The sequence below is a fragment of the Lissotriton helveticus genome, chromosome 5_1, assembly GCF_964261635.1.
Source record: "Lissotriton helveticus chromosome 5_1, aLisHel1.1, whole genome shotgun sequence".
NCBI lineage: Eukaryota > Metazoa > Chordata > Amphibia > Caudata > Salamandridae > Lissotriton > Lissotriton helveticus.
In genome coordinates this window covers 1,595,170,954-1,595,198,705 of record NC_136065.1, presented here as the reverse complement: position 1 = coordinate 1,595,198,705, position 27,752 = coordinate 1,595,170,954, and the positions used below count along the sequence as shown (strand labels likewise).

Here is a 27,752-nt window from a genome sequence, read left to right as displayed (position 1 = left end):
CCAGAACTCGGACACCAGCCCCTCAGGCATTGCCCACGTGCCCTTGTTACCAATCCGACGCTGGGTAAAACCTTGCTCCCTTGGACATTTATCTGACCCGCAAAAACCTTTGAAAATGGGCAGGTTGAAACCAGCCTGAAGATAAGCAACTACACGGGGGCACTGCACATGTAATTGCGAATGCCGAGCTGTTAATTCTCGCTCGGGACAAGTGGCTGCCGAGCTGGAGTGTGGCAACATCGTGAAGAGTGACTACTTTTATTTATTTATGCATTTTTATATAGCGCGGACTTTACCCGAAGGCGTCAGAGCGCTTCACAATAGGAACAGTAATGATACATGAGGAGAAAATTACAAGTGAACAAATTACAAAAGCAGACGTTAAGTTACATGAGGTAAAAGTGACAATTGTGAGCAAACAAAAATACATGAGGTAGCAAACAGTGCATTACAGGAGGAAAAAGTGACAAGTGTGCAGGTTACAAGAGTAACCCATTCACCCATCCTGCACCGGGCAGTAGCGGTCGGCAGTAGGTGTTTCTGTAGGGCGGTGACGTGGCCAGGGGGAGGGGCAGGGTGGGGGGGTAGTAATGTATGGATTGTGGAGTTTTACAGGTAAGTAAACATTTAAATAAATAAAACGAATTTCGTTGCGCGCACTGCATCACCAAATGTGATGGGGAGGGGAGTCTATCAAAAAGGCAAGTCCGATATAATGACTTTAAAACAGTTAAGCTAAAAATCTGTACTTAGCATAGTGCTCCACCCTACTGGTATTTTGCTGCTTCTGTCACAGCATCCAGATAAATAATACGTGTAACATTACACCTACAACAAAGTACTATTGGTTTTGTTAATGGTTGTTAGTACCTTAAGATAAATAAGCAACTATAGATTCGCTGTACATAACATTGAAAATGCTTCCGATCCGAAATGATGAGACTGTGAAAGAACTATAACGAGTCTCTTTGAAGTTGCATCAACGGCATTAAGCAGTGGTACAGATGCAAAGTTAGTATTTCTTTTTCCACCCTGAGAGTGAGGGCAAAAATGGAGAGCCCGATAGGGAACCGTCTCAGCACCTACTTTTTTAGAACTATCAGGGCTGAGCACAGGCAGGACCCGGCCCACTTAAAGCTCTGCCTATAATACACTATTGAATTGATAAGGGGTTACCACTTATGCCTACAGCTTAAACATGGGGATCTGCAACAATTTTTTCCCTCGGCCTCGGTCACACCCAGTAATCTGTTCATCTGTAAGGCCTTCGGGGGGCTGAATGCTGTATGCCTGGGGGGCTGAATGCTTTATGCCTAGGGGCCTTCTGACTGGTCCAGTAGTGGGACAAATCGAGAAGGATGGTGAAGCGGAAGCTGGGCTCGAATCTGGAAGGGGCAACAGCAAAGAAAACAGGCATCCTTGACAGATACACCCTCAGCGACATCCCACTTTGGTGTGCCTGTCTTTAATCGATTATCCCTACCAGCGGACCAATCTGAAAACGATTGACTCGGATCCACTAATGTGTTAACATCATATTCCATGAAGGCGCCTTGGGCCTCTACCACTATTCCCAAGATACAATCCCCTATTCACATCTCTGGGAAGATTAAAGAGGAGCTTATGCCGACCAATTAAATCATTATAAGTAGGCTTTCCTCTTTTCAGTTTCTATTTTTGGTAAATTCCGGTGGGGTTTTTCAGGGTGTTCAAGTAATTTCAATATCTTAAAAAAACAGTGGTTATGAGTGGTTACACATTTTCATGCCATTAAAAAGAACAGAAACAGTGTATTTCCGGTGTTTATAGAACTTTTTGCTTTTATTATTGCTTGCTTTCTGTATTGATACTGCATGGAATGTAGACAGTGTACGTACAGTGTATATGCGATCCAAATAAATGTTTACAAATCAAATGTATCGTAGTACTCCATACAATACTTCAGTAAGTCTTTAGTCATGCACAATTGCTCTTTCCTTCCCATGTAAACTTTTATCTACGAAAAGGCCCTCTCAACATTGGCACTTGAGACAGGCAACACCAAAATAGCCAGTACACAATTTGCTAACTCTGGCCACTGACATAGCTTTCCATGCCAATACTGGTGCACCTGAAGATTGTGATTCTCTGCGACAAGTTCTGCAACATATGAATTGAACTGGGCGCATATGCCCTCAGTTATAGAAGCGGTTGAAAATGAGGCTGCACTTTTGAAACCCCAGTGAAAATCTCCCTTTACGGAAGAGATCTATAACTTGTGCAGAGTACCACAGTGAGGCTTCATTGACTTCAAATGCCATGGTTGGTGAAGGGCTAAGCACTCTAACATGGAACATGTTGCAGTGCCGAAGTCACTCAAAGTGTCGCACAGCCTACTCTCAAGGAGATGTTTCACATCTACACCAATTATGCAGAACACTTGGTACACAAGGGTGTTTTCAGACTCTAGTTTTTGTTATTATGTCCACTACAGCAGTCATGCTTTCCTGTAAAAATCTAACAATGCAGGAGAGTGTACTTTTTTTTCAAATTACTATCAATATGTGACCAAGGATCCTCACATTTCTTGCCTTTGGCATCACTCAACAAAGGTTCTGTAAACGCTTGCCACATAGATAATATAGCATTCATGGCCTCTGGGACTGAGAACCATCAGCTAAGTGACACGGTTGGGATGACTCTTTGATGCCACACAAAGCACAAAATGAGAAATATTTGCGTTTTAGTTTACACGCATAACAAAACCAGAATGGACTAAAAAGTCAACAGCATTCTTCATTAACTCTGAAGATTCTAAAGATGCTTTCAGCATACCATCTAACAAGTGGCAAGGATACTTCAGCTCAGGTATCGATTTTGACAGGTCATCAAACAACTGTTTCATATACGTAGCTGAATCACTGTAAATACAGACAATATCACTCCAATCTTTGTTGAACTTGGTAAGAACTTTTTGCAGCAGCATTCCAAATGATACAGTGTTCCATGTTTTCCAAAAGTCTGGTGTCATGTTTTCACCTGTATCCTAGATGCTTTGTGACTGCACTCTTTTCACATATACCTGTCACTATACCTTGCATTGAATGTATAATGTCTGGGGTGTTTGGCAATTTGCCTACTATCAATACTGACTCACCAGAAAAGGGGGCTGATGTATAAAGGGTTTTTACCCATTCTCTGTGGGTAAATGTGATGGTACACATTGGGAAAGATTCTTTTGAAATCTACATTTTTCCTATCAGTGAAAGACTCAAACGTAGACAAAAAAATCAAATATGATTTTGATATTTCCTGATTCTTTACAGTTTATAAAATAAACAACACCTAAAAAAATGCTTCTAACCCCTGTATCTTTAGACCAAAGACCAAAAAACTGAAAAAAGGAAGAAGAAACAGTATTTTAGTGGCATCCCTAATCAACAAAACTCAAGCAGAATAATGTTAGCCCAGTCTTTCTTACTGCTAGCGTATATAAAAAAGTTACATTGTATTGGCCCCTTCAGGAAAAAATAAAAATGACTCTTTAACTCTCCTTTTCCTTTCTTTGAATGGCATTTAGTTTGTGGTTGTGTAGGTTACTTTTCAGTGTTTATATGTTTACACTGGTGAGGGCTATTTCCCTTCTGGTGGGGTTTTAACAGTTATTATAGGTTTAAACCTAAAACCAGACAGCCTAATTATAAGGTATCCCTGGACCCTGAATTATGGTGTGCGGATCCTTTTTTGGAATATAGCGGGCCTAGCGAGTAAACTGACCAGTGAAGACGGGGGGAACTATATACGAGAACATGATAAAGTATTGTTTCAGAAGACCTGGGCAACCGAGGAAATTGTATTGGATGATTATCAGTTGTATTCAGTCCCTGCAGTCTTTCCGGCTGCAGGCCGGACCAAAGCAGGGTTAACAGCATAGTTCAAGGTCACATTGGAATGTACTATATCAGTGATCCCTAAAGACAGCCCCTTAATCCAAGCTTTCTTAACTAAGTGGCCAAATGGTATGCGTACTGTTTTAATGAATTCTTACAATGGCTTTTTTGACTCAGATCATGTCACCAGTCTCAAAGAGCCGATGGATTTTATATCAGGCCTAGGGCAGTTTTGGGCCCCCTATGTCAGGGGTTTAATATTATCATAGGGGTGATTTTAAAGTCATCCTGGGGGCTGCCCAATTGGGGGAATACCCAACATATATTCAATAACCACTCTAATGGGATCATTAGCCATGCCAGGGATAAGGGTGGGGTGGGGTCAGGCTCTGTTCGAACTTATCAAATCATTTAACCTGCTAAATGCCACTGAGGCATTCGGACCTTTATACCAAACCACAGTAGCATTTGAGGGGGGGGCGAGGGGGGTGGCTTGAGCTCCTCTGAGATTGATCAAAATTTTAAAGACCAGGAATTCTGTACCTCTGTTATGGGGGCTAAAATTGATTTACGCCAATATAGTAATCACAACCCCTTGTGCCCTGATGTAGGTATTTTGAGGAGGGAGGGGGGATTGCGGAATGCACCCTCACAATCTTAAGACACTAAAACACAAGGGTGACATCTGGTTTGGAAAAATGGTGCTACGACAGTCCTCCTAGGCAAACTATGCTCAAATTATCTCCTTCCGGGACTTTCCTATCTCAACTCACCAGAATGCTCACTAGCAGTGTCCTCAAACTCTATAAATCTAGGACTAGTGGTAAGGAAAATGTTAATGAAAACTTCTAGACCTGGGCCAGACGGTTCTTTATGGTTTGATCAAGCCTGTAGAAGGGCCTCCAAGTGCCTGTATGAGGCTTTGAAGGCCGATCTGAATGATGTGCAGAAGGTGCGCCAATGTAGACAGGTTTACAGGGAAGAGCAAAAGAGCAGAAGGAAGCAAATACAAGATAGTTGAGTTGGGTTAAAGGCTGAAAGATTCCAGAAACTTCTGGGCCACAGTAAGAAACATCAAGTCAATGGGAGTACATCCGAACACTGTAATCACAAACATAAGCCAGCAGGCCTGGATCAAACATTATAAAACAATCCCCAATCGCTCGAATACTATCGCCCAATTTTATTACTGGACTCAGCTGTTAAGATAGTGGGCAGAGTGCTTCTGGGTCATCTTCTGGACTGGGTGGTTTCAACTGGTGTTCGGTCGGAGGTTCAGTGCGGATTCTGTGAGGGGCGGGGCACAATGGAACAATGTTTAAACCTGCACCTCCTGATAAGCAAGTATACCATTGCCAGTCAGGGTTCCTTGAGCCTGACCTTCAACCGTGTGGGGAGATCAACGCTTTGGGGGTACTGATCGCTTTGGGGGGGTCGATGGTGATCTGGCCCTGTTCCGGAGAGCCCTCCATTATGATCTCTCAGCCTCAGTCCGGTATGGTCCTTCAGGTGAGAAAACATGAGGGGTTCAAGATTGGATGCGGGTACGCAGGTGTGCGTTTTAGCCGCCATGCTTTTCCTAATATATATTAATGGCCTTGGCCCTGTCCTGTCTGCCAGAGTTACTGATGACCCATCTATAAGTGGTAAAAAAGTCCCTGTATTGTTATAGGTGGATGACGTGGTTTTACTGGCCAGAACTCTAAAGGCTTAAAGATATTAATCAATGAATATCTTTCATTTATGGTATCGTTGGGTCCGGCAACAAATTGCTCAAAAACATTCATGATGACGTGCAACTTAGGACAAACCAAGATGAGGGGAAGAGTTTGCAAGGTCAACCCGTGTCCCTCACCCCTGATTTCTCCTATTTGGGAGTGGTTTTTGACTCGAAGGGGAATTGGGGCCCTTTTAAGATGTTTTTAGTTTAGCTAGACATATTGTGAAAAAGCCTTTGGTCCCACTTTTGTAGATCTATAGGAGAAATTGTCAACCTATTTTAACGTATGGCAGTGGCCTCTGAGGCTACATAAAGCCTAAATCCCTTCAGGGTGTGCTAAACAGACTATTAAGGAGACTCCTGGGGGTTCCACCGACTTGCTCTACCTATATAACTCACCAGGGTCTAGGGGTGGAATATGCAGTAAATTCAGTCAATGTAGCCCCTCTGTCGTTGCTGTGCTCCATATTGAAAAATCTGCATGCCGTCTTCAATAGAGAAATAGTGCAGGATTGCCTGGAGTGTGATAGGGCGCTGTCCACCCCTTTGCTCCAATACATGAAGTCTGGGCTGTGTGACCTGGAAACTCACAACTTTTCTGGGAAACCTACAACTTTTCTATCAGCCCAATGGGATGTAAAGCAAGACATGGCCTGGGTAAAGTCCCTGTTTAAACCAAGCAGACAAATCACCAGTGAATTGAACGAGTCCTCTAAACCCATAGTCAGAGAGCATTGTGCTCTGCACGCTACTCTGGGAATGGCACCATATCTGGGCTGGGTTGACTCCTCATGGAAGAGAACGCTACCCACACAATTCTGCTTAGGGTTTCTGAAATGGCATCTGAGTTTCCCATTAGGGCAGTAAGAAGTGGCTAGCTTTACGATATGTCATTGTGAATAAGGGTCATCTCAAAGCCTGCTACACTTTGGTTTTTTTCTGTAAATTCTACCAGGAATTTAGCAAGATGTATCTGCACCCCATTGTTAGGAACCGGACTATTGGGACCTCTCTGGCTGCCCTGGAGTACTTGCAAACATTGGAATCCCCTTCGAACTCTGTTAACATTAGCTCATTCCTGAAATGTGCCCTTAAAAGGAGCTATTCAATGTTGTTTTAGCCGGTTTTTATGACAGACTAATTTTCAAGCATTGATAGCAGCACTTTGGCGCTGCTTATTTATGGGTTCTGTTTTTAGAGTTGTCTTCATTAAGAAACTGGAAAATAAGATAAATATGTTTTGATGCTTATTAGGTCTCTGATTGTTTTTTCTTTGGGATGAAATCTTACCTGATTTACGATGTATTCGTAACTTGACGTGTACTTTTTATCTATTGTAATGTTTTCGCCACACTTGTGATCGAAATAAAGAATCGAATGAATGAATGAAGTAACTACCTTGGAACTGGGTAAGGAAACACCAATTTCCATGGTAATTCCCCATGTCGCAGGGTACCACTTAGAATACATTGGTATTCCTGCACCTCAGAATTATTGATCATTATATGTATGTAGTATGTAATATTGGGTGCCATAATACTGCATCAGTATTTTATAAAATAATTTCCCGAGTTGTAAGCTTTGCTTACAACTTTAGCGTAATTTGGAAAATCTGCACAAAAGTTTCCAATCAAAATGTATTAGTGGCTATATTTTGGCAGGCCTAGCAATAGGCAGATACAATTGGGGGACTGAAAAAATAAAGGGGAATAGACAAAAAAAGAGCATTTTCCATTTTATCTCTGATAGGGAACTTTTCTCTCACTACAGTAGCAAAAACAGCTAATCAGAATTAAACCAACCTTGGCATGAAATTAGAAATGTGCTCACTTGTCTGCCTTTAGTTAGTTTGGTGTAAATCCCTTCAATAGTTTTTGAGATATTTGCATTACAATTACAAAAAAGTTTTGGGTGGGCATCAAAAGGTTAATTGATTCTGCATTGGTCCTGCATCTAACCCAAGCTTTGCCTGTCCAAAGTGCATGCACAGTGGGTATACGGCTTAAAGGCCAGGCCCTGCAGCCAATTCAGCGGTGTGGTACAATCAAATGATTACATGATTAAAAAAAAAAAATTTAAATCTTTTTTAAGAAACAGCTGTGGTTTCTTCTATACTTAGCGCATTATTATTTGTTCAAATCACCTTTGAAATGTACTAATAAACACATAAACTAAAATCTAATAACATGAAATTGTGTGTGAGAGATGTTGAAATGTGGAATTTCAGGTATTTTTACTTTGTTTTAATATATATATATATGTGTGTCTGTATATATATATATATATATATATATATATATATATATATATATATATATATATATATATATATTCACTGAAAAAACCATAGGTTATAGACCATATATAGTTAGGAATTAGCATTTAGAAAACCTTATTTTACTCACACAAAACCATTGAAATTCCATATATAGTTAGTTGCACTAACTATATATCGCGCACCCGCAATCCACTGCTGATGATGTCACATATTACATCATTCATGACATGGTCAGTGACATCACTGATGACATCACTGATGACATCTCAAATGACATCACTAATGACAACATCCAGTGACTGTATGTTTCTGTAAAGTTAAAATATGTCTTAGATATTGAAGAATGAGTGGATGTATAAGTGTCTGGATGAAGGATTTAGTAGGTGCGTGACTGACTGTATGAGTGAGTGATTAAATGTGTCTCACTGAATGCATGGGTTAGTGACTAAACTGTCTTAATTTGTGCATCATTATGTCTGTTGTGATGTAAACTGCTGCATGTGTTGATCATTAGCTATACGAGAGGCTATATGTGTTATTAATTGGTTGACCAAGTATTTCTATGGGAGATTGAGTTTGTGTGGGGGTGGCTGGAAGGTGTGTGACTCTGTGCATAGATGTGTGAGCAGTTTATTCACTAGGTGTATGAGTTCAAGAGTGCATGTGGAAACAGCTACATGGGCAGTTGACTGTGTGCATGAGTGTATTGATGAGTGAATGGATATCTCAATGCTACATGTCATAGTAAGTACATATGTAAAACACAGTACATGTGAGAGTTGGCATATATAAATAACTGTGCATGAGAGCCACTGAGTGAGTGGTTGTATCGATCATTGTGAACTTGTATCAGGGATTGTATAAGAGAGTAAATATGTGTTAGTATATGTTTCAATAAGTAAGGTGTGTATAACTGTATAGTTGAAGAAATGGAGGTGAGATTGTTTCTTTGCATGACTGACTGGGTGTGTGAGTAACTCCATGGATGAGTGGCAGTGTGTGAGTGTCTGTATACACTGAGTGTATCTAAGGTTATATTAGAGTCTGAAGAGGTTTATCGTATTAGCACAAGAATGATGCCAAATGAGACGTCATCAGTGATGTCATCAGTGATGTCATTTGAGATGTCATCAGTGATGTCATCAGTGATGTCACTGACCATGTCATGAATGATGTAATATGTGACATCATCAGCAGTGGATTGCGGGTGCGCGATATATAGTTAGTGCAACTAACTATATATGGAATTTCAATGGTTTTGTGTGAGTAAAATAAGGTTTTCTAAATGCTAATTCCTAACTATATATGGTCTATAACCTATGGTTTTTTCAGTGAATTTTCAAGGTTTTGTAAATGCTAATTCCTAACTATATATGGTCTATAACCTATGGTTTTTTCTGTGAATTTCATTGGTTTTTTAACAGCTAATATCTGTAGCTGTAAAATGTATTCTTCTTTAAATCCAAAAATATATTTTATATGTTTATGAATAATTTTTTTTTTAAATATTTTTTTTCTTCGTTCCCGCTTCGCGAATCGGGAAGCTTCCCGTTAGCTGACCTTGATGCCGCGAAATAGACCGCGAGCCGGTAAACGTTTCTTTACCGCAAGTGCCGCGTTAGAAAACAACATCGTGACGCCTCCCGTCCGCATGACGTTTCACGTTGTCGCGTGATACGTCATATGACGTGCTACGTTAGCGAACTGGTACGCGAAGCGAGTCGCAAAGCGCAGGTTTCTGGAAGCAAACCGGGAGGCCCTGCAAAGCGCTTAACGTAAACACAGCAAGTCATGTGACTTGGTAATAACACTTTTCATTGGTTCATTTCACTTTTGGTTTCCTAATGATGTAAGACTAGGTCATATAATCTAAAATGAACACTTTTGATTGGTTGAGAACTCTTGTTTTTCCCCAAATGATGAAAATCCCTCCTTCTTTCCTCACTCTGACTTTCATCATTGTGAGAGAAAGACCCTTTGTGATCACTGAGCAATGGCTTCTTTAGTAGCTTCAGCTGGTGCTTCCCCACCACCTCCACCACATCCAAGGAAGAGTGGACCACCTGCTCAAGTTGTAATTCAACAAGAAGAAGAAGAAGAGGAACAGGAGGACGAGCACGAAGAGAGGCAGTTTTTGCCTGAGCAGCCCAGGACGTCTCACCGGAAAGAAAACTTCATTTGGCAATTTTTTAAAATTCCCAAAGGTCAGAAAAAAGTAAATGCAAGATACGTAACTTGCCTTATATGTCAAGATAGACTGTCCAGAGGGACCGACAAAAAATACAGTTTCGGAAACTACACAATGCATCGCCATATGACTAGGTGGCATCCTAACAACTACAGTGCTGCACAGTTTCGGAACGACCTAGATAATCTCCCTATTATGGCCAGAAGATCTGTTGTACCGGAAGTAACGGGACCAGAGGGCAGGGAGATGGTGCCAAATATACAAATGAGATTTGGTGATGTAAAACACATCTGCGCATTTTGCGATGGATTCATTTCCTACGGAGAAAAAAGCATCACTCTGATCAACAGAGCTATTGACTATCATATGCAAGTTTGTCCGAAACGCCCAAAATAATAAATACTTCTTTTTTTTGTTTTGTTGCTCCTGTTGAGCCCTTTACAATGAACCGTTTTCATTGCCCCCTCCAAGAAAAACCCAAAAAAATATAAAACTGTTCCGAAAAATTCAAAAACAGTAAAAAAATGTTCAGAAAAATAAAAAAAAAGTTCTTTTCAGAACTACCTCCCCGTTATTAAAAAATTGGTACAATATTTGGAACTGTGCCAACCTCTATTTCTCTTAGTTCGCTTCCTAGTTCGCTCGCCGGTACGCGAACCGGAAGCGAACCAAAAACAGTAAGTATAAGGGAAGGAAACAGACACTTATGTTAAAAGAAACACAGCTATAAGGGAGTAAACTAGAGATACCATTACCCGTAATCCACTGCTGATGATGTCACATATTACATCATTCATGACATGCTCAGTGACATCATCAGCAGAGGATTGCGGGTTTTTTGGCAACATGCCTTATCCACGGTTTAATAACGCTGCCTTTTGCTTTATATAAGTTTTCAAATTGTATGAAATATATACCAATAGGTCGTTATGAACCTTTAGGTAGTGCTTTTCTTCATGAGGTCTGGTCGCTTCCATACACATACAGATGTTTCAAAGATGATCAAGAAGTTTATCTGAATGGAGAGGAATGCACTGAGACGCCAGATCATTCACTAATGTGTAGGCACATACAGTTACACGGTTCATGCAACAAACACCGACCAAATATGGCTTGCGTGTTGCAAGGCACGCCAGTTCCTGCTATCATCCCCACGTTCAAGTTGTTGGAAAATGGTAGTTATTTGATGCTCAATAATGAAGATTGTTCTGAGTTAATTAAAAGTATTCCTTTTATCGTAACAGTAAGTGAACGGGTTATTTGCTGCAGAAATGTTCTATTTCCTCCCACACATGAACATAGGGAGTTTTCAATCTGGCCACAAATACCAACCTTGGGACACGTTTCAACGGCATGGCAAGAATAAGAGCTCTTTTGTCTCAGAGAGAGGTGGCCTTGAGTTCGGCCCGTGAAACTTTCGTACTTCACATAGCGAACACCCATACAGAGGTGCACACCCTTTTCAATTAAGATTTGCCTTTCAATTTCAGCAACATGTTTCCGACTATCTTTAACGCATCCTCCACAAAGTCCCTGGCACACTTTTTTAAAGTTGTTACCAGTGGTCTCGTGACTTCATTTGAGAAAATCTTTGGAGTCATCCCTGCTTCCTTTCATTGTATTTTCTGCACTCTGGTTCGTAGATTGGCATTTTTACTTGCATTACCAGCGGACGCTCTTGTGCTTTTTTACATTTTTAAATATGGATGTCCCTCCTATGCAACCTCCGACCCTGCAGCTGCTGACACTGTTCCGCAATCGCATGCTAGAATATTATGGCACAATGCCGTTGGCGATATTAAGCACGGCATATGGATTATCTTTTCGGTTCTCCTACTTCACCTGTGTCCAGCCTGTATTTCACTGCCTGACCTGTGATTTCGATTGGGCCATTGATTTGTGTCTCTGCGGACCGGTTTCTCCTGACGTCGACTTTAATCAGCTGATGACTCCTATCATTACTCACGAGTTGGTTTGTCCTGGCGAAAGGATTATGGCTGTGGCATTGATGCATGGACTACTTGGTCCCTGGAATTTACTGGCGGCAGCACAGTCTTTCTTGGAACAGAGCTTTCTTGAAAACCCACCGAGCTGTCCTCTGATGGTGATAGAGGATCCGGTGCTGGGAGAGCACGTATGTTCTTTTCCGCTTTTAAATTGGATGGCTGAACTGTTTTCGGATGAAGACGGTGACTTCCTATTGGAGGCTGTTGCAGCTTATTTTGCATACACAGTTATGTCATAGACCTTTTTCATGTTTGATATGCTGAGTACTAGCATTTCATTGACAATTCATTGACTTATTTGTCAAGTTTTTATTATTTACCTTGCCTATTGGCTTAAGACTCGATAAAGTACTTGGCTGTTTTATTTTTCTTTAGCATTAAATTTTCCTAGTTTTTAATGCTTTACCTTGCGGACCGTCCACATATAAACTTGCAATCTGCTCTCATGAGATGGCACTTCTATTATCTTATTCAGTTCGTTTCCGGATCATGAGGAGGTGTCATCTAGGTCCTGGATATCTTTACACCGTGTTAAGTTAGCATGGGCTCATTACCGGTTTAAACGCCATTTTTCCTTTTTTGCAACTTCTGCACACGACACTTAGTTGTTGCTTTAGCTTTCCACCTAGTAGTTCATCGTGGTTTACATGAGAATAATATGTTATTGGTCTACTATCTGCTTTACTTGTTAAACTATATCTGTACAGCGAGTGCTAAAGTTTCAAGAACAACACGATACAGAATTGTTATGAGGTCTGATCTCCACGACTTCATACTCATAACATAAGTGCAACTTCTGCCAATTCTGGGCATGAGGCGGGTTTTATATTGCTTTGCCGAACACACATACACAACAGTTGATGCGGTTCACATGAAGAGAGAGATGGTGTATGCTGATGTCATTCCTTCAAATCTAAGACACTAAAGTATGGGCACGCCCTAAACCAACACAAAGAGACCTTCTTAGCAAATAATATAATATGTGTATTAGGGAGGGTGAGATATAAGCAGCCGCGGGCCGTGGAGGGAGTTACGATGGGGCAGGGAGGCGGGGAGGGGGAGAAGCAGGGTGGAGCCCTCTCTACCTTGCCCCTCCCCCTCCCCGCCTCCCTGCCCCACCGTAACTCCCTCCACGGCCCGCGGCTGCTTATAAGTGTTGCTAACTCTTATTCATTTACAGCATGTTAACATACTGTCACCATTCGCTTTTTATGTACTAGTAACTATGCTGGTAATTTTGCTACTGATAATATGTGTACTTGTATTCTCCACCCTGCTTCTCCCCCTCCCCGCCTCCCTGCCTCACCGTAACTCCCTCCACGGCCCGCGGCTGCTTATAAGTGTTGCTAACTCTTATTCATTTACAGCATGTTAACATACTATCACCATTCACTTTTTATGTACTAGTAACTATGCTGGTAATTTTGCTACTGATAATATGTGTACTTTTATTATCTAAGGTACTACGCCTGAGAAGACGGCATTAGTAAATAAACATTTCAAATACACATCTGTTCTTCTTAACTCCATGTTCTGGTTTCTAAGAAATCTATAACGACCGACTGTTCATGAGTTCCACGTATCCTGAGGTACTATAAGTTCATATTCTGGATTGTCTAAACATTGAGAGTTTGTTATATCCAATGTGACACTGTACCTAGCTTGCTAAGGATTATTTGATTACTAACGTGAGTTTTGGGACACCCTAATTCGCCGAGGTTCCAATCCTCTGTCCACAGTTCTGTGTGAGAACAGAAACCCTGCGACAGGGGCACCCCCGACCCTTGCTGGAGCTTCATCACACTTGCGATACAACTCCAGCAATGCATTCGCCGAGGTTCCAATCCTCTGTCCACAGTTCTGTGTGAGAACAGAAACCCTGCGACAGGGGCACCCCCGACCCTTGCTGGAGCTTCATCACACTTGCGATACAACTCCAGCAATGCGCCACCTTTACGGCACAGATACATCACGCATCTGTGCTGTTTTTGCCCCATGATGCGCCGCATTGTAAATGCAGCACACCATAGGTGACGGAACAGCGGCACAGAATGACTAACACATCCCTGGTGATGCGCCAGTCATCATAAATGTATCCCTATGCTTCTTATCTTGTTAGAGATGAACCGCCATATGTATCATCAAAGTTATTTGCATTTCCTAAATAGCGAACTTTAAGGAATAAATAGCGATTCTTTACCATTCCTAGTTTGCGATGAGCTATTTGCTAATTAGCCGAATGTAGCCCAATGAAGCCCAATGTAGCCCAAAGATGGCCGCCAGACACACAAAAAAACAAATGTAGCCCAAATATCAGCCAGATGTAGCCCAACTATAGCCCAGTGACAGAATGACCAATCAGCTTCGCAAACCTCCGTTACGCGAAGCGGAGCGCTGTTACAGATATATATCTTTTTTTGAACGTTAATTTCTCAAAATCCACTGGAGCACATATATTGAGACCTAGCAAAGGCACATCGGGCTACCAGTCCCTAATATTTTGCCAAGTTTCGTGCAAATCCATTCAGCCGTTCAATTATTATTATTATTATTTTTTTTTGCCCCGCGGGGCCCTTTTAAAACCTCCACATCAAACCTAGGGGGTCAGCGAGGATCTACTATGCCCCCTTATAGTTATTTCCCCCTTTGTTTTGACCTCCTCTTGTCTCTCGATCCTACCGAGAGACAAGATGGCGGCCGCTACGGACTGTTTGGAATGTTGACAGACGCCGGAGAACCAATCAGCTTCGCTTCACAAAGCTCCGTTGCGCGAAAAGTCCGCGAACCAGTGCGCTGCCCGGTCCGCTGTTACAGATATATATCTTTTTTTAAACGTTAATTTCTCAAAATCCACTGGAGCACATATATTGAGACCTACAAAAGGCACATCGGGCTACCAGTCCCTACAATTTTGCCAAGTTTCGTGCAAATCCATTCAGCCGTTCGGGCTAAAAGTGAGGCCAACCGCCCTATGGAAAACTCAATGTTAAAAACACGTTTTGGGACCCCCCTTTTTTCTCGGCCCCCACTGGACGAACCCCCCCCCAAATTTTCAAGGGCTGCTCAGAAACAAAATGTGCCATTTTCCTGAAAATTTCAGCCAATTCCGTCCACAAACGCCAAAGTTATTAGACATAGAATTTTCAAAAAACCCATAGAGAAAAAATCCTAACTATATATACCTACTGGCGACCGCCAGTAGGTTATATATATATATATATATATATATATATATATATATATATATATATATATATATATGTTTGTAATCCAAAGTGCCCTGAAGCAATAGGAGGTCACACAACAGAGCCTCGTCATACGGCTCCATTGATGCAGCCTGCCTTCCTGCTCTTTAATTATTCCAAGTGCCAACGCTTTTCGAGGAAAAACCCCTTCTTCTCGGGCTGCCAAAAATGAAACACCTGAATCTCGCACTTCTTCCACTAACAGCTTTATTGAGTTACGTCACCGCCCCCCAGTGGGCGTATGCTCAGTGCAGATTTTCATGTATGTATGCAGTGGTTTCGAGGGAGCAGTTGATCTTCCAGTGTAGTTCAGGTGCCATGGCAGCTCTGTGGAAGATGTGGGGTGGGCAGGGGTATTGAGGGTGCTCCCGAGTGGATACTCTTCATGGCCTTTAGGGTGTCTTCTGTTGTGTGCGGGGTCCAGGTGAGCAGGGTCTGTTGGGTGGGGTCACTGTAGGTGGGATCTTAATCGGTGCAGAGGTCTTGGGTGTCCAAGTTCTCGTACATCATCTTAATCTTGAGGGTGGGACGTCTGTTGTTTCTCTATTGTGCTTGGCGAAATACTTAATGATGGAGAAGAATTCTTTGGTGTTGAGGACGTTGGTGAAGATTCTGTCTTGGGGGAACTTCTTCTTTGGGGATTTGATGAGTTGGTGGTGTGCTGTGGTGGCTTCTCTGTAGGTGGAGCATGTTTCTGGGGTTCTGGTGTTCCTCCATGTTTTTTCAAGTCGTCTGGAGGAGCGATTGGATTCTTGGGTGCAGGGGTGAAACAGCTTTCTTTCTTGAGGGGGGAGAGTGGGTCGGCGAAGTTCGTGATCTAGCAGTGGAGATTGCGTGCCGTGGTGTTAGCGTCTGGCATCTTTGGTGGGGTGATGATGAGGGCGGAGGTGAGCAGGTCTTCTGTGACTGTGTTCCAGCTTCTGTGGGGGAGGCGGTGGGCGTGTTTGTGTATGGTGGGTTTTCTGAAGTAGAAGTGGATGCAATGGTGGTCTGTCCAGAGGAGTTCCATGGTGTGGCTGTAGGCAAATCTGTTTCCTTCCGTGAGGAGTGTGTGTCTCGCTGTGTGCGTGGGGGCGATGACCAGTTGCTTTAGTCCTATGTTGGCAAGGTTCTCTAGGAGGGTGGTGGTGTTGGGGTTGTCGTGGTTGTCAAGGTGGCAGTTTAGATCTCCGGGTAGGATGTGGCCAGGGGAGGCGAGAGCATGGGGTGCGTTGAGGTCGGCGATGGTGTTAGTGAAAGGAGTACAGGGCGGCCTGTAAATGAGGGTTCCCTGGAGTGTCGTTTTAGGGTTGGTCTGGATTTGGAAGTGGAGGTGCTCCATGAGTGTCGTAGTGTCATCCGGGCTTGTGGTTGTCATGCGGAGTGTGCTTTTGTGGACGATGGCGATGCCTTCTCCTGGGCGGATGGGGCGTTCTTTCTGCAGGATCTTGTAACCGTCGGGAATGGTGGTGGTGATGTTGAGAGCTGAGTTGGCGTTGGTCCAGGTTTCTGTGAGGAAGGCAACTTCGGGCATGTGGGCATTGAGGAGGTCCCAGATTTCTATAGCGTGCTTGTGTAGGGAGCACACATTGAGGAGGATGCAGTTGAGTGATTTGTGAGCGATGATGTCTGGTAGACTGGGGGCCGCCATTAGGTAGGGGTTCGGGGGGAAGTTGGTCAGCTGGGAGGCGGTAGCAGGAAGGGACACCTTGGAGGGAGTAGGGGCCAAGGGGGCAGCAGCGGCATGACCATGTTATACTACTCAGTGTGACGATCGATCCCCCCGCTCCGACTGCCTCTTCGGGAGGATCTTCTGTCGCAGCAGCAGGGGACGGTCCTCCACCAGAACCTGTCCAGTCTCCACCACTTTGCGTGGAGATTGACCGGCGGCAGTTGATTCCTTTTGACTTGCAATTCACATCTGAAATCTCATGGAGCTATAGAACCTCAACTGTCCTTGGATGTCCTGAATTTCTGCAAACACCTCCCGATGGAAGTAACGTTTATCATGACCTGGGACATCTAGCTTTTTAGTAAAAAGAGTTGGCCCACAGTTTTTACTACTCCATGACTGTAAGGTCCCTATATAACAGGGCTCCATTACCACTTCAGAGGGCCTCACGGCTCATGTTCTGTGAATTCCCATGGCCTCTTGTGATTCCAAAGGAACTCAGAGGACAGGAGTCCAGTTTTATGAACATCTGGTATTCTGGCATAAGGGTTGCAGGACTATACTTTGTAGGCATATGCTTTTGGAACAGTGGCTATCCAACAGCATAGACGCAAGAAGACATGGTTTTTTGGTGTGTTCTCTTGAGGCAAGACCCACTGGAGATATGGTCACTGGAGACACAGGTTGCTTTGACGGCAGGGTCCTCCTAAACAATCCTTCTCTCACCGATAAACGTCCATAGCTTTCCAAATACATGAACATCCGGTATCTTGTTTAATGCTGCCCGTCAACTTGGGGTCCTAATACACTGGATTATGGGTAACTACAGTGAAAGCTTATAGTTATCACGTTCTAATGAATAGCATTATTCTCTTCGCCAAGTTTAGTCTACACACAGCTTGTTACTACTTTACCACTGAATGCTGCCATCAAGTTCTCCACCTTGAAATCCACTACCATCATGATGTTGAGAACCCTCCCGATATCATGAATAATCTTGACATTGATGGTCAATGAGATGTGCCTCTCTGTGCAACAAGGAACCCTCTTGATGTTGAGAATTGCATGAAATGTCAGCAAAGCATTAGATCCTTTTAAGGTGTACGATAAGCAACATAGGACTTAAGTAGGAGCAGAACACCCCAGACTCCTTTGCTTCCACTGCTCTTAAAACTGGTGTGGAAACCAAACAAACTATGTAGGGGCATTGACCAAAGGCCACAAGTGTCTCTTTACTTAATTCTTTCTCTTTTTCTTACACACCTCCGCTTAGGGAGAAGAGAACATTTCCGATACAGACAAAATGGTACAGAGTAAAAAACCTGTGATAAACTACTAATTATAACGTCCTCTGGTAAAATGTGTCTCCACTGCCAGAGAAAAAGAGTGGAATGAAAGAACTCAAATAAATACTTCAAAAATACTACTATGAAATAGAAGGTAAAAATACTGAATGGTGTTAAAATAGGACTCATAGAAGTTATTTGACAGATAAAAAGTCCAGAGACACAAAAGGCAGAGCCTTGTGTTCACGGATGCTACTCAGCCCTCAAGGCTACAATGGATGTCTGTTCTCAGCAAGTCTCCTTAGAATGATGCTGGCCGCGGGCATTTGCCTCAAGGATCATCGCTGGGTACTTACACTTTCATGACCACCTGCCCATCTTATAAAGCAACAGAGAGGTTCAGTAAAGTTACTTTTACAGAATGAGGTGTCATTGTTCCCATATAGTGTAAACAGGGAGGAACTATGAACACTGTTCATCTCACAGTACCTCTTGGGTAGTGAGAACTAGAAAAGGTGATACAGCTGCTATTTTCACACTGCTCTTCCACACTTAATGCTTACATACAAACGCCATTTCAACACATCCTGTTTGGAACCTATCTTTGTACCTCACACATGTAATCCAACTCCTTCTTATAAGACAAACCACATCCCACAGCGTTTCATCTACACACTGTGAAAGTATTCTAATTGGTAAGCGTATGAGAGCTCATACAAATGGCACAATACACAACAATACTCCAGTAAAGAAAAATGAGAAAATGCAGGGGGTGAATGACAAAAGGCACAGCAGTGCCAGTCTTACCAAGCCTGTAAGGCACAGATGGGGTCGATCTCTGTGATATACACAACGGCTCCCAGAGCTTTCAACGCTGCACAGCAACCTTTTCCTACCTATGGGGAAAATAAGAAGAATTAGAATATACCAAGGACAGCAACAGGGATGGAGACAGAGATACCCAGGGAAATATGCTGCAAGCAGAGAGGACCAAACTAGAGACACCAAATCAGAATATAGACTCACCTCTCCATACCCACAAATGACAACTTGTTTTCCACCAAACATCACATCAGTGGTCCTCTTCAGCCTGCCAGAATAAAAACATGAAGGTCAGAGCTGGGAGGTATGACACCAACACCTCCTCCAATGGCATATCGATAGACCTGCACTTACCCATCTAGGATGGACTCTCGGCAGCAGTACAGGTTGTCAAACTTCTGCTTTGTGACCGAGTCGTTCACGTTCATGGCAGGAACACAAAGTTTTCCAGCTTTGGATAGCTGATACAATCTGAGTAGAGTAAAGGGATTTAAGAAGAGTGTCCTTATTTAAGAAAAACAACAGAATAGTGGATCTGTCCTCCAGCCTCTAGTGAGGTTAAACAGAAGAGAATTCCTTAAAATCTGAACAACACTTCTGTCCAGAGCAACAGTGAACAAAATAAATATCTCACCTGCAGTGTCACAGGATGAAAGGAAGAAACAGGTGCTCTGCTCTAATTTAGACTGAATAAACTACCTGTTTACCCAAAATTAAACTAAGAATCGAAAAGCAAACTCCTGGCCCAAAGTCTAACTAAAAAGCTCAGGCACATGGAGCTGCTGGCAGAGGGCTTACTAAGCAAGTAGAAAAGAGTAGCTGCAAGGGATCTGCAGAGCTGGCAGACACACCTTTCCCCAGGCCTAGACACACACGCCAGAGTTCATATCAACAGAGGCTGCACAGCACACTGGCCCCAGCCCTGCAGCACCCAGTGTCATGCAACAGCTCCTTCCCTCAGCTCTAGGGAAACCCTTATGAGTGGCACTATAGATTCTTCGGACGGTGGGGAAGCAGGCAGGCAGGCAGGCAGGCAGGCCAGTCAGAATAGCCATGATGTTGCAATACAATTACAGGCAGGAAACTCTACCTTTTCAATTACGAGATCTTCATTTTCTCAGAAGCATTAAATATCCAGGTTGAAAATGATAAGCCTTTTTGATTTAGTAGAACGGTTCTTGAGAACAGGCTACTTCAATGGAGAACCTGCTGACTGCTGACAGCTGGGCCAACGCAGTGATGCTTAAGACTAAATAGTGGCTGGCCTCCATGTAGCAACACTATCTATTTTATTATCAAACACTCATGATAGCTACCTTCCCCTAACTTAAAAGAATGCAGGAAACAACCCTTTTAAATATAGGTTAGTTAGGATGTGTTAATACAAAAAAAAATATTTTGACTGTCTTATAATTCGATTTGTCCCAAAAAATACTAAATGCTATGTTAGCACAGTGTTTATTTGTTTATTTGCTGGTTTGTTTGCTTTGTAATACACCAACTGGTAGCACTGGTGGTATAATAAGTTGCAGTTCTAACCAACCCCATGTCGCATTCAACGGGTCTGCATGGACTCCAGGATCTTATGTGGGAAGTCAGAGGCAGGAATCGGCCAGGATCAAGCTGAACTTAGTAGGGGCCTTTCCATGTTTGGAAGGGTGTGAGGATAATCACGGCAGTGCCATCACTGGGTGGAAAGCCCGTTTGAAAAGGAGTTCTTTCAGGTTTTTTCGTGAAAGAAACCAGATTGTGTTGGGTCCATTCCTGAGCTGTGCTCCTATGGGCCTGCCTTGAAGTTTAATCTGTCCTGAATAATCATATTTGCATTGTTGGACCTCGGCGTTTTGTCAGTGTATAGTTTTGGTAAAGTGTTTGTAAGTATTTTGAGTGACAGCCCTACCTTGAAAAATGTGCAGAGAATGCTGAGCTGTGTTCATAGGGCCACCACCTGTGTCGGGCTTTGAGAGGCTGGGCTTTCAGAGTCCTAAACGTGCCTTAAGGTTAAAGCAGGGTCTAGTGTTCTTGTTTTGAGGTTATTGTGGTTTCATGATCTCTTTTCTGTGGGACTCCTACATAGATAATATTGCAATGATCCAATATATAATAATATTAATATAATATAGATTTCCATGACCCAGATCAGTCGAATGCGATTGTATTGCTCACCTGTGTACTCCTGTCACGCTTTCCTCCACAATACCTCTGATCTTCTTGAAAACACTAGGATACTTTTTGTAAACCCAGTGGGTTAAATCTCCACCATCGTCCAAGATCTGCAAAGCAAAGAGAAATTATGTGTGAAAATGAAAGTGGCAACAACCAAAATTCCATTTTGCGACTGCTGGGCTGCATAGTTGTGATTCATGAACTGGTAAGTCAGCACAAATGACATTAATAAAAAACTGACTGACAGAAATGCAATCCATGTAATATAGAAAGTCAGTACCAAGGCTGGAAAGAAAAAGCGAAAGAGCGTACTGCAGAGAGGCACAAAAATGAGTGCACAACAGAACATGTTCATAAATCTCGTGCCAGAAAGTGCAAGTGAGAGGACAGGTAAAAAAGGGTGTGAGCAAGAGCTTTTGGGAGAGGGAACCTATAAGAGAGCATGCTGGAGAGTGAGTGGTATGTGGAGAGTATGGGAGAAAGTGACAAAAAAATGAATCAACAACAGCTGATGAGGGAAGTGAAGTGAATGGAACCATGTAAAAAGAGAACGCACAGGTTTGTGGGACAGTCTGTGAGAGAGATTATAGGAGCTCATGTAGAACTAGGGTCCTGATTTAAGGTTTAGAGCACTGGATCCTCTGCCACAAAGATGGCGGAGTACTCTGCCCACCACATTGACAGTCCGAACGCTCTATCCAGAGTTGGGCGAACCGTCATGTTAGGTGCATACAATAGTGGAAGCAGACTCAGATGACTGCCATTCTTTTATCCGTATTGATGGTGAAAAGACAATTGTTGTAGCAGCACATGTTTCAATATAGGTATGGAACGGATGCCAAATTCATTCAAAGGTCCTCAACTTTATGCTTAATGATGACATAAACAGGGGCACAAACAGACCCAAACTTTGGCGCGTGGTCTAAGACTCTTAACAGTGGGGGTGACAATCTTCATAGACAAGGAGGAAAATAATTGTGGGGGCTCCTTTTACTGTTCTGGTACAAGAGTGACATAGGGTGTCATTTTTCTGGACAGTATGTGGTCAGGAGTTCATTAATTAACATCCTGGATCAGCCCAACCTGCCTCAGTCTTTGCATTAGATTTATGTTTTTCAGTGTAACGAATAACAAATGCTGCATTTTAATACAAGTTGGGCCAGTATACCTGGAAGGATGTCGAATTTCGGGTTCCAGTTTCTGGCAACTGTTGCATTCTGAAACACACTATGTCGGTTGCATTGGTCTCATCCTAATAGGTCTTAAAAAACAAAAGAACTGCAAGACAGGTATGTAACATAGGGGATAATATTGCTTTCAGATATCTGATTTACACAATCTGAGAGCTGTCCTGCTGTTAAAGGCATACGTATGTAATTTGAGGAATGCTGATGCTCTCAGATGTGGAAGATTGAAAGACAGCTGCAGCCTAAGGTATAGATCGCTGCGTGACCTAGAGTATGTGTATTCTGCGAGCATTATCAGCAATCGGCTTGCTTTCTGGGGTCTGAGCTTGGTGATAGGTTGTAGTTTAGAACTCTGCACCCTGAGAAATTGCTATGTGGGCTTTAAAGCATATATACCTTTGGGATAGTGTTCCTATGTGAAGCCCGAACCTGTATTGAGATCTTTGCAACTGGGGACACTGCTTTTCTGTTAAAAGCTAGTTGTTGTAAGTTGATGGCTTTTGCAGTCATTCTTGCTTAGCCAGGAATCGATATGGGAAATGCATCTTGTAGCTGTGAAATTAGTACTCCTTTTTCAAAGAAATTTTCGGAACAGGGGTCCGTAAACTATGCTTTTGTCCAAGTACTCAATAATCATTAAAATAGCACTGTCTGCAAGCTGGCCTAAGAGGGTGCAAATGAGCTGAACATAGAATATAAATTCGAAGAAAATATATTTGGCGCAGGGCCCCCAAAGTTCCTTAGATGGCCCTGCAGTCCGCATTCAGCTCTTGGCCAGCGGTCACAAATCTGTGGCCCTGTGCTATCAGAGCAGTAGGTCCGCGTGTTCACAAAGTTCCTATTCCTCGGAACCCATGGTACCATTGTAGCTTTCTGCTTTGGCTTATGGTGGATCATGATCTGCGACCATGTGTGGCCCTTGCAGCAGCTGACCAGGGTTGCTCTGTTCCCGAGTGTTCGCTCATGCTATGGATGCCGCTTTGGTCCATTCGCCAGGTTTCTGCCCATGATGTTGCCCGCACACCTCGTATCCCTGGCTGCTCTGATCCTGACTCTGCCACGTGTGACGTGTGTTCATCTCGTGCCCCAGTTACAAATCTCTGACCCGTGCTATCCAAGCGGTTCCTCACCACCTTCAAAATATTCCTACTGCTGTGACCTCATGCTATTGCACCAGCTTTCAGCAGCATGTATGCCGAGTGAGCAACATATGCGTTGGCAATGTATTTATTCACGTCACAGATGCATTTCGATTAGAAATGCTGTACATAAGAGTATTTGCGACACATATGATATATGTGTATGAACTGACATATAGCAAAACCAAATGAAACACGCGAGTGGGCACAACGATGAGCTCAGTCACTACTATTTCTAGGGAGGCAGCGGGGACAACAATGGCCTGACGCGTCCATTTACTATGATAACCAGGCAGCGATATACATATACACGCTGAATGAAGACACTACTAGCTGATGGTCACGCTTTTTTCCTTTCGCCTCAGGGTGTCAGTGCTGTGCTGTCTTGCAGCTCTCTGCCTGCCCTGTGATGTATCGTATGTATGTATGTGTCTTGTAAAGTGCACTGCTGCCCTGAGGCGTCGTGGCGCTGTAGACCGCTGGGGAACCCGTCCTGGCTATCCCTGTGAGATGGTCCCTACTGGGTATCTCCATGGTGAAACCAGGCATCCCCGGCGAATGTGGGGGGCCGTTGTAGAGATGAGGCAAGCTAATGTCCAGAGTTGCCGAGTGTGATCCCTGGTTAGAGTAGGCACCGAGGCGAGAATTATCGAGTCCGCTGACCCTGGTCCACGACCCTGCCGCGTCGGGAATTGAACCCTGGTCCCGGGCCGTTCTCTGCTTCTGGGTCTGCCGCCTCTAACCAGTGAGCCACACCACTCCACTCGTACATCTCTGATTCAAAACTGCCTGTGCAGCCCCTTCCCTTGTCCTTGATATTATAGGTACCCAACTGTGTGTTGTCCGTGCAATTCTTGACCCCTTTGCCATTTTCCTAAATATGTTCCCCTCCGCAGCTCTTGACCAGGTGCCTGATGTTCATGTATCCTAAATCCCTTCATGTGAGAACCCAACATGGCTACATGATAGCAAGCCCTGCACGGGCGCACGCTTCTAAACTAGTCTGAGTCCTATAAAGGCCCGGTTCTAGCAGGTGGGCCAGGTCCACCTACACATGAGCCTGGCCCACAAAAACATGAGCCTTGGCCCTTGCAGTGACACCACGAAGGCCGATAGAAAATGGTCACTTTAATTTAAAACGTTCCTCCGAACGTTGTGTTTCTTCCTGTTCTGGGAGCTGCGTGATTGGGCCTGGGCTCTCTCTCACACAGGCACCCCAATCACGCATCTCCTTATAGAAAGGTGGGATGTGTCCCTGCCCACTCGTGCAGGTAAAATAGAGGCATGGCGAAGGGGACACATCCTCTCTTTGGCACCCAGTAACCTTAAACTTCCTGCTGTGTGGATATTTCCTTTCCTATTCCACGCTGGAGAAAAAAGGTTTGTGTCTCTGAATTCACCTTTCCTGGCCCCTGCAGCTGCTTATCAGATCGGCTGTGACAACGAACCAGCAGGTAAGAGAATGTGTGGCTATTTGTTCTTCTTTTTAAAATCATCAGGAAAGACCCAGCAAGACACACATGTATGTGGATAGCTCAGTGAGTTACTGCCTTTGTCACAGAGATTCTTGTGTTACTTGCAGTTCAGAAGTTACAATCCTATACTAGGACAGTGACCTATGAACTGTAATCAAAGTGCTGCATGCAAACATGAATGGTATAATTTGAACTTCACTTTTTTTTATATAACTATATAGTTAGAACTTCCCCAGTCTTTCTTTATTCTAATGTTGCTAAAAAGAGTTCGTTTGGGCAGATATGCATTTTTATAAGTAAAGCCAACCCCCAACCACTAGGGTATGCTTTAAATCCTGAGTCTGTGCTTCTCCAGACCAAACTCTCTTAAAATATTCTGCCCACCAGTATGGATGACACGTGATTCCTACACCTTGTAATCCTCATTGGCTTATGTGACATTCCCTGTAGACTGATTTACATTTGCATGACAGATTGTCTCTGTATAATGTGTGCGTGATGTAAAGTACTGTGACACCCTACCCTGATATGAGTAGCGCCATACAACAAATGAAATGCATATGAGACAGGGGCTACGGAGAGATGAGGGGTGCTGATGGAGGGTGGTAGTGAGGGTGTCCGAGAAGGAGGTCAATAGGGGGAGGGGCTACGAAGAGATGAGTGGCGCTGGTGGATGGTGGCAGTGCGGGAATCCGAGGAGGTGGTCATGAGGGAGAGGCCGGAAAGTGTCACTTGCCTGATACTCCCACCTCAGAAACCTCCTCTTCCCATCAAAGGGACATTACATGGAAAAAAACAAACTTTTTGAGAGTGATAGAATTTATGGTTTAAATCTTTTTATTAATTTTCAGACAAAGTAAGAACAGAACCCTCAGCTCCCGTGTCAAAATACAAAAGAGACCACGAGGTCGCAATGTATAACATTACCACTGGCAATAAGCATGGAGCGGGTCGACAGAATCAACAAGAGAGAAACAAATAAAGAGTTTCCCAAACTAGCCCCCAACCCTTACCCCACATCCGTCCCACCCGTCCCTCGTCCACCAATAAAAAGCATACAATTGGAAGGGGAAAGGAAGAAGGGGAAGGCAACACACCGTTCAGCGGCGTCTTTTATGACTTTTCGTAGAACCATCACTTAGAATCTTCGTGTCTGGGAGACGCAGTAGTCGAAGATATCTGGGGCATGTCAACTCGACCAGGAGAGTCAGGAAGGGCCGCCACAACTCAGGGAACTCCGACCCACTACCAGCCAGTGTATGCGTAAGTTTCTCCATACCTAGCACTACTCAAAGCCGTTGAAGCCAACCAGAGAACGTGGGGAATTGGGCGGTGCGCCAGTGGATCATGATATTCTGCAAGGCTGCTCCTATGGCAATCGCTATCAGCCGACCCTTTCGGGATTTAAATGGGTATGTTAATGGGTTAGGTAGGCCCAGAAGTATGTAGGAGGTAAAGTGAGGTTGTTAAGTTTCTAAGTGAAGATCCATTTCATCCAGGACCTGGGACCAATAGGGCTGTATGTGGGAGCAGCTCCAAAGTACGTGTTCCAATGTACCTCTCTCTCCACACTCCCTCCAGCATAGATCGCTGTGTCGAGAGTCAAAGCGATGTATGCGCTCCGGCGTATAGTACCAATAAGTAACTATGTGGGTCAAGGTCTCCGTGAGTCCCATACGGTACGCTGAATGCCGTGCCCTGTGGTAAATGTCCTCCCATTCCTTGTGACTTGGGGTTCTCCCCAAATCCCTCTCCCATTGGGTGCGGACTGCATTATAGGTGTGTACGGTGGGGCTTAGGAGCGTGTGATAGAGCTCAGATATGATCCTCTTGTCAGAAGTGCGAGTTACCAGCCACATAAGGAAATAGTAGGCGTTGTGCTTGTGGCCTAATGTGAGGGTGTAGTGCCCAGTGTCTGACCTGAAGGTATGACAAGCGATCCGTTTCGGGGAGGCCATAATGTTCGCTAAGCTGTGGAAATGGGATAATACCCTCTAAATCAAAGAGATGTCCCAGGGACCTGCAAGGGGAAGAACGCCGGGCTTGAAAGGCTCAGGCCTCAGTACCGGGTTGAAACTCCGGGTTATCGAATAATGGCGTGAGAGGTGATGGGAACGTAGTCAGTTGTGCGTGAATATTGGTGCGATCCCAGGATTCCATAATGGCGCTCGTGATGTATGACGCATAAAGATTAGCTGGAGAAAGGGAATAACTTGCAGTGCTCTGCCAGCTACTGCCTGGTCCTGGAACAACCAGTGCTTTTCTGATTCCAGCTGCTGCCATTCTACCAAGTATCTGAGCTGAGCAGCATCACAATATGACTGAGGGTCATGTACCCCCACTCCTCCCTTCTCCGGTGGTAGAATTGCGACCTGATAGCGGAAACACGGCTTGCGACTATGCCATATAAAACGCGAGTGGTCCACCTGTGTCTGCTGGATCCAGCCTAACGGGGTCGGAGTGGAAGGGTTTGGAATATGTATAAGATTTGGGGGAGTATGGTCATTTTAGTAGCTGCTATTCTAACTAGCCAGGATATTGTGCAGTGTTTCCACTGGTTCAACTCCTTTCTGATGCGCATTCGGAGGTTGGAGTAGTTAATGTCATGGTGGCCTGAAGTGTGGGAGCAAGCTGGATGCCTAGGGACGGAATCGCCGCAGTTGACCACTGCATCAGGGGTTCCTCTTGGAGGTGGGCAAGAGTACTTGGAGAAAGGGAGA

General features: G+C 43.8%; 1 protein-coding gene across 1 annotated transcript in view; it reads right to left on the bottom strand.

Annotated features, from left to right (window-relative positions):
- The window catches only part of AHCYL1 (adenosylhomocysteinase like 1), a 319,577-nt gene that overhangs the window by 79,505 nt on the left and 212,320 nt on the right, over positions 1–27,752 (bottom strand). Inside the window, exons 7-10 of the mRNA XM_078644788.1 lie at positions 21,232–21,338; positions 19,420–19,536; positions 19,270–19,333; positions 19,051–19,139 (exon numbers count right to left, since the gene is read on the bottom strand). Of these exons, the coding sequence (XP_078500914.1) occupies positions 19,051–19,139; positions 19,270–19,333; positions 19,420–19,536; positions 21,232–21,338 (377 nt within the window). The remainder of the gene's footprint in view (positions 1–19,050; positions 19,140–19,269; positions 19,334–19,419; positions 19,537–21,231; positions 21,339–27,752) is intronic.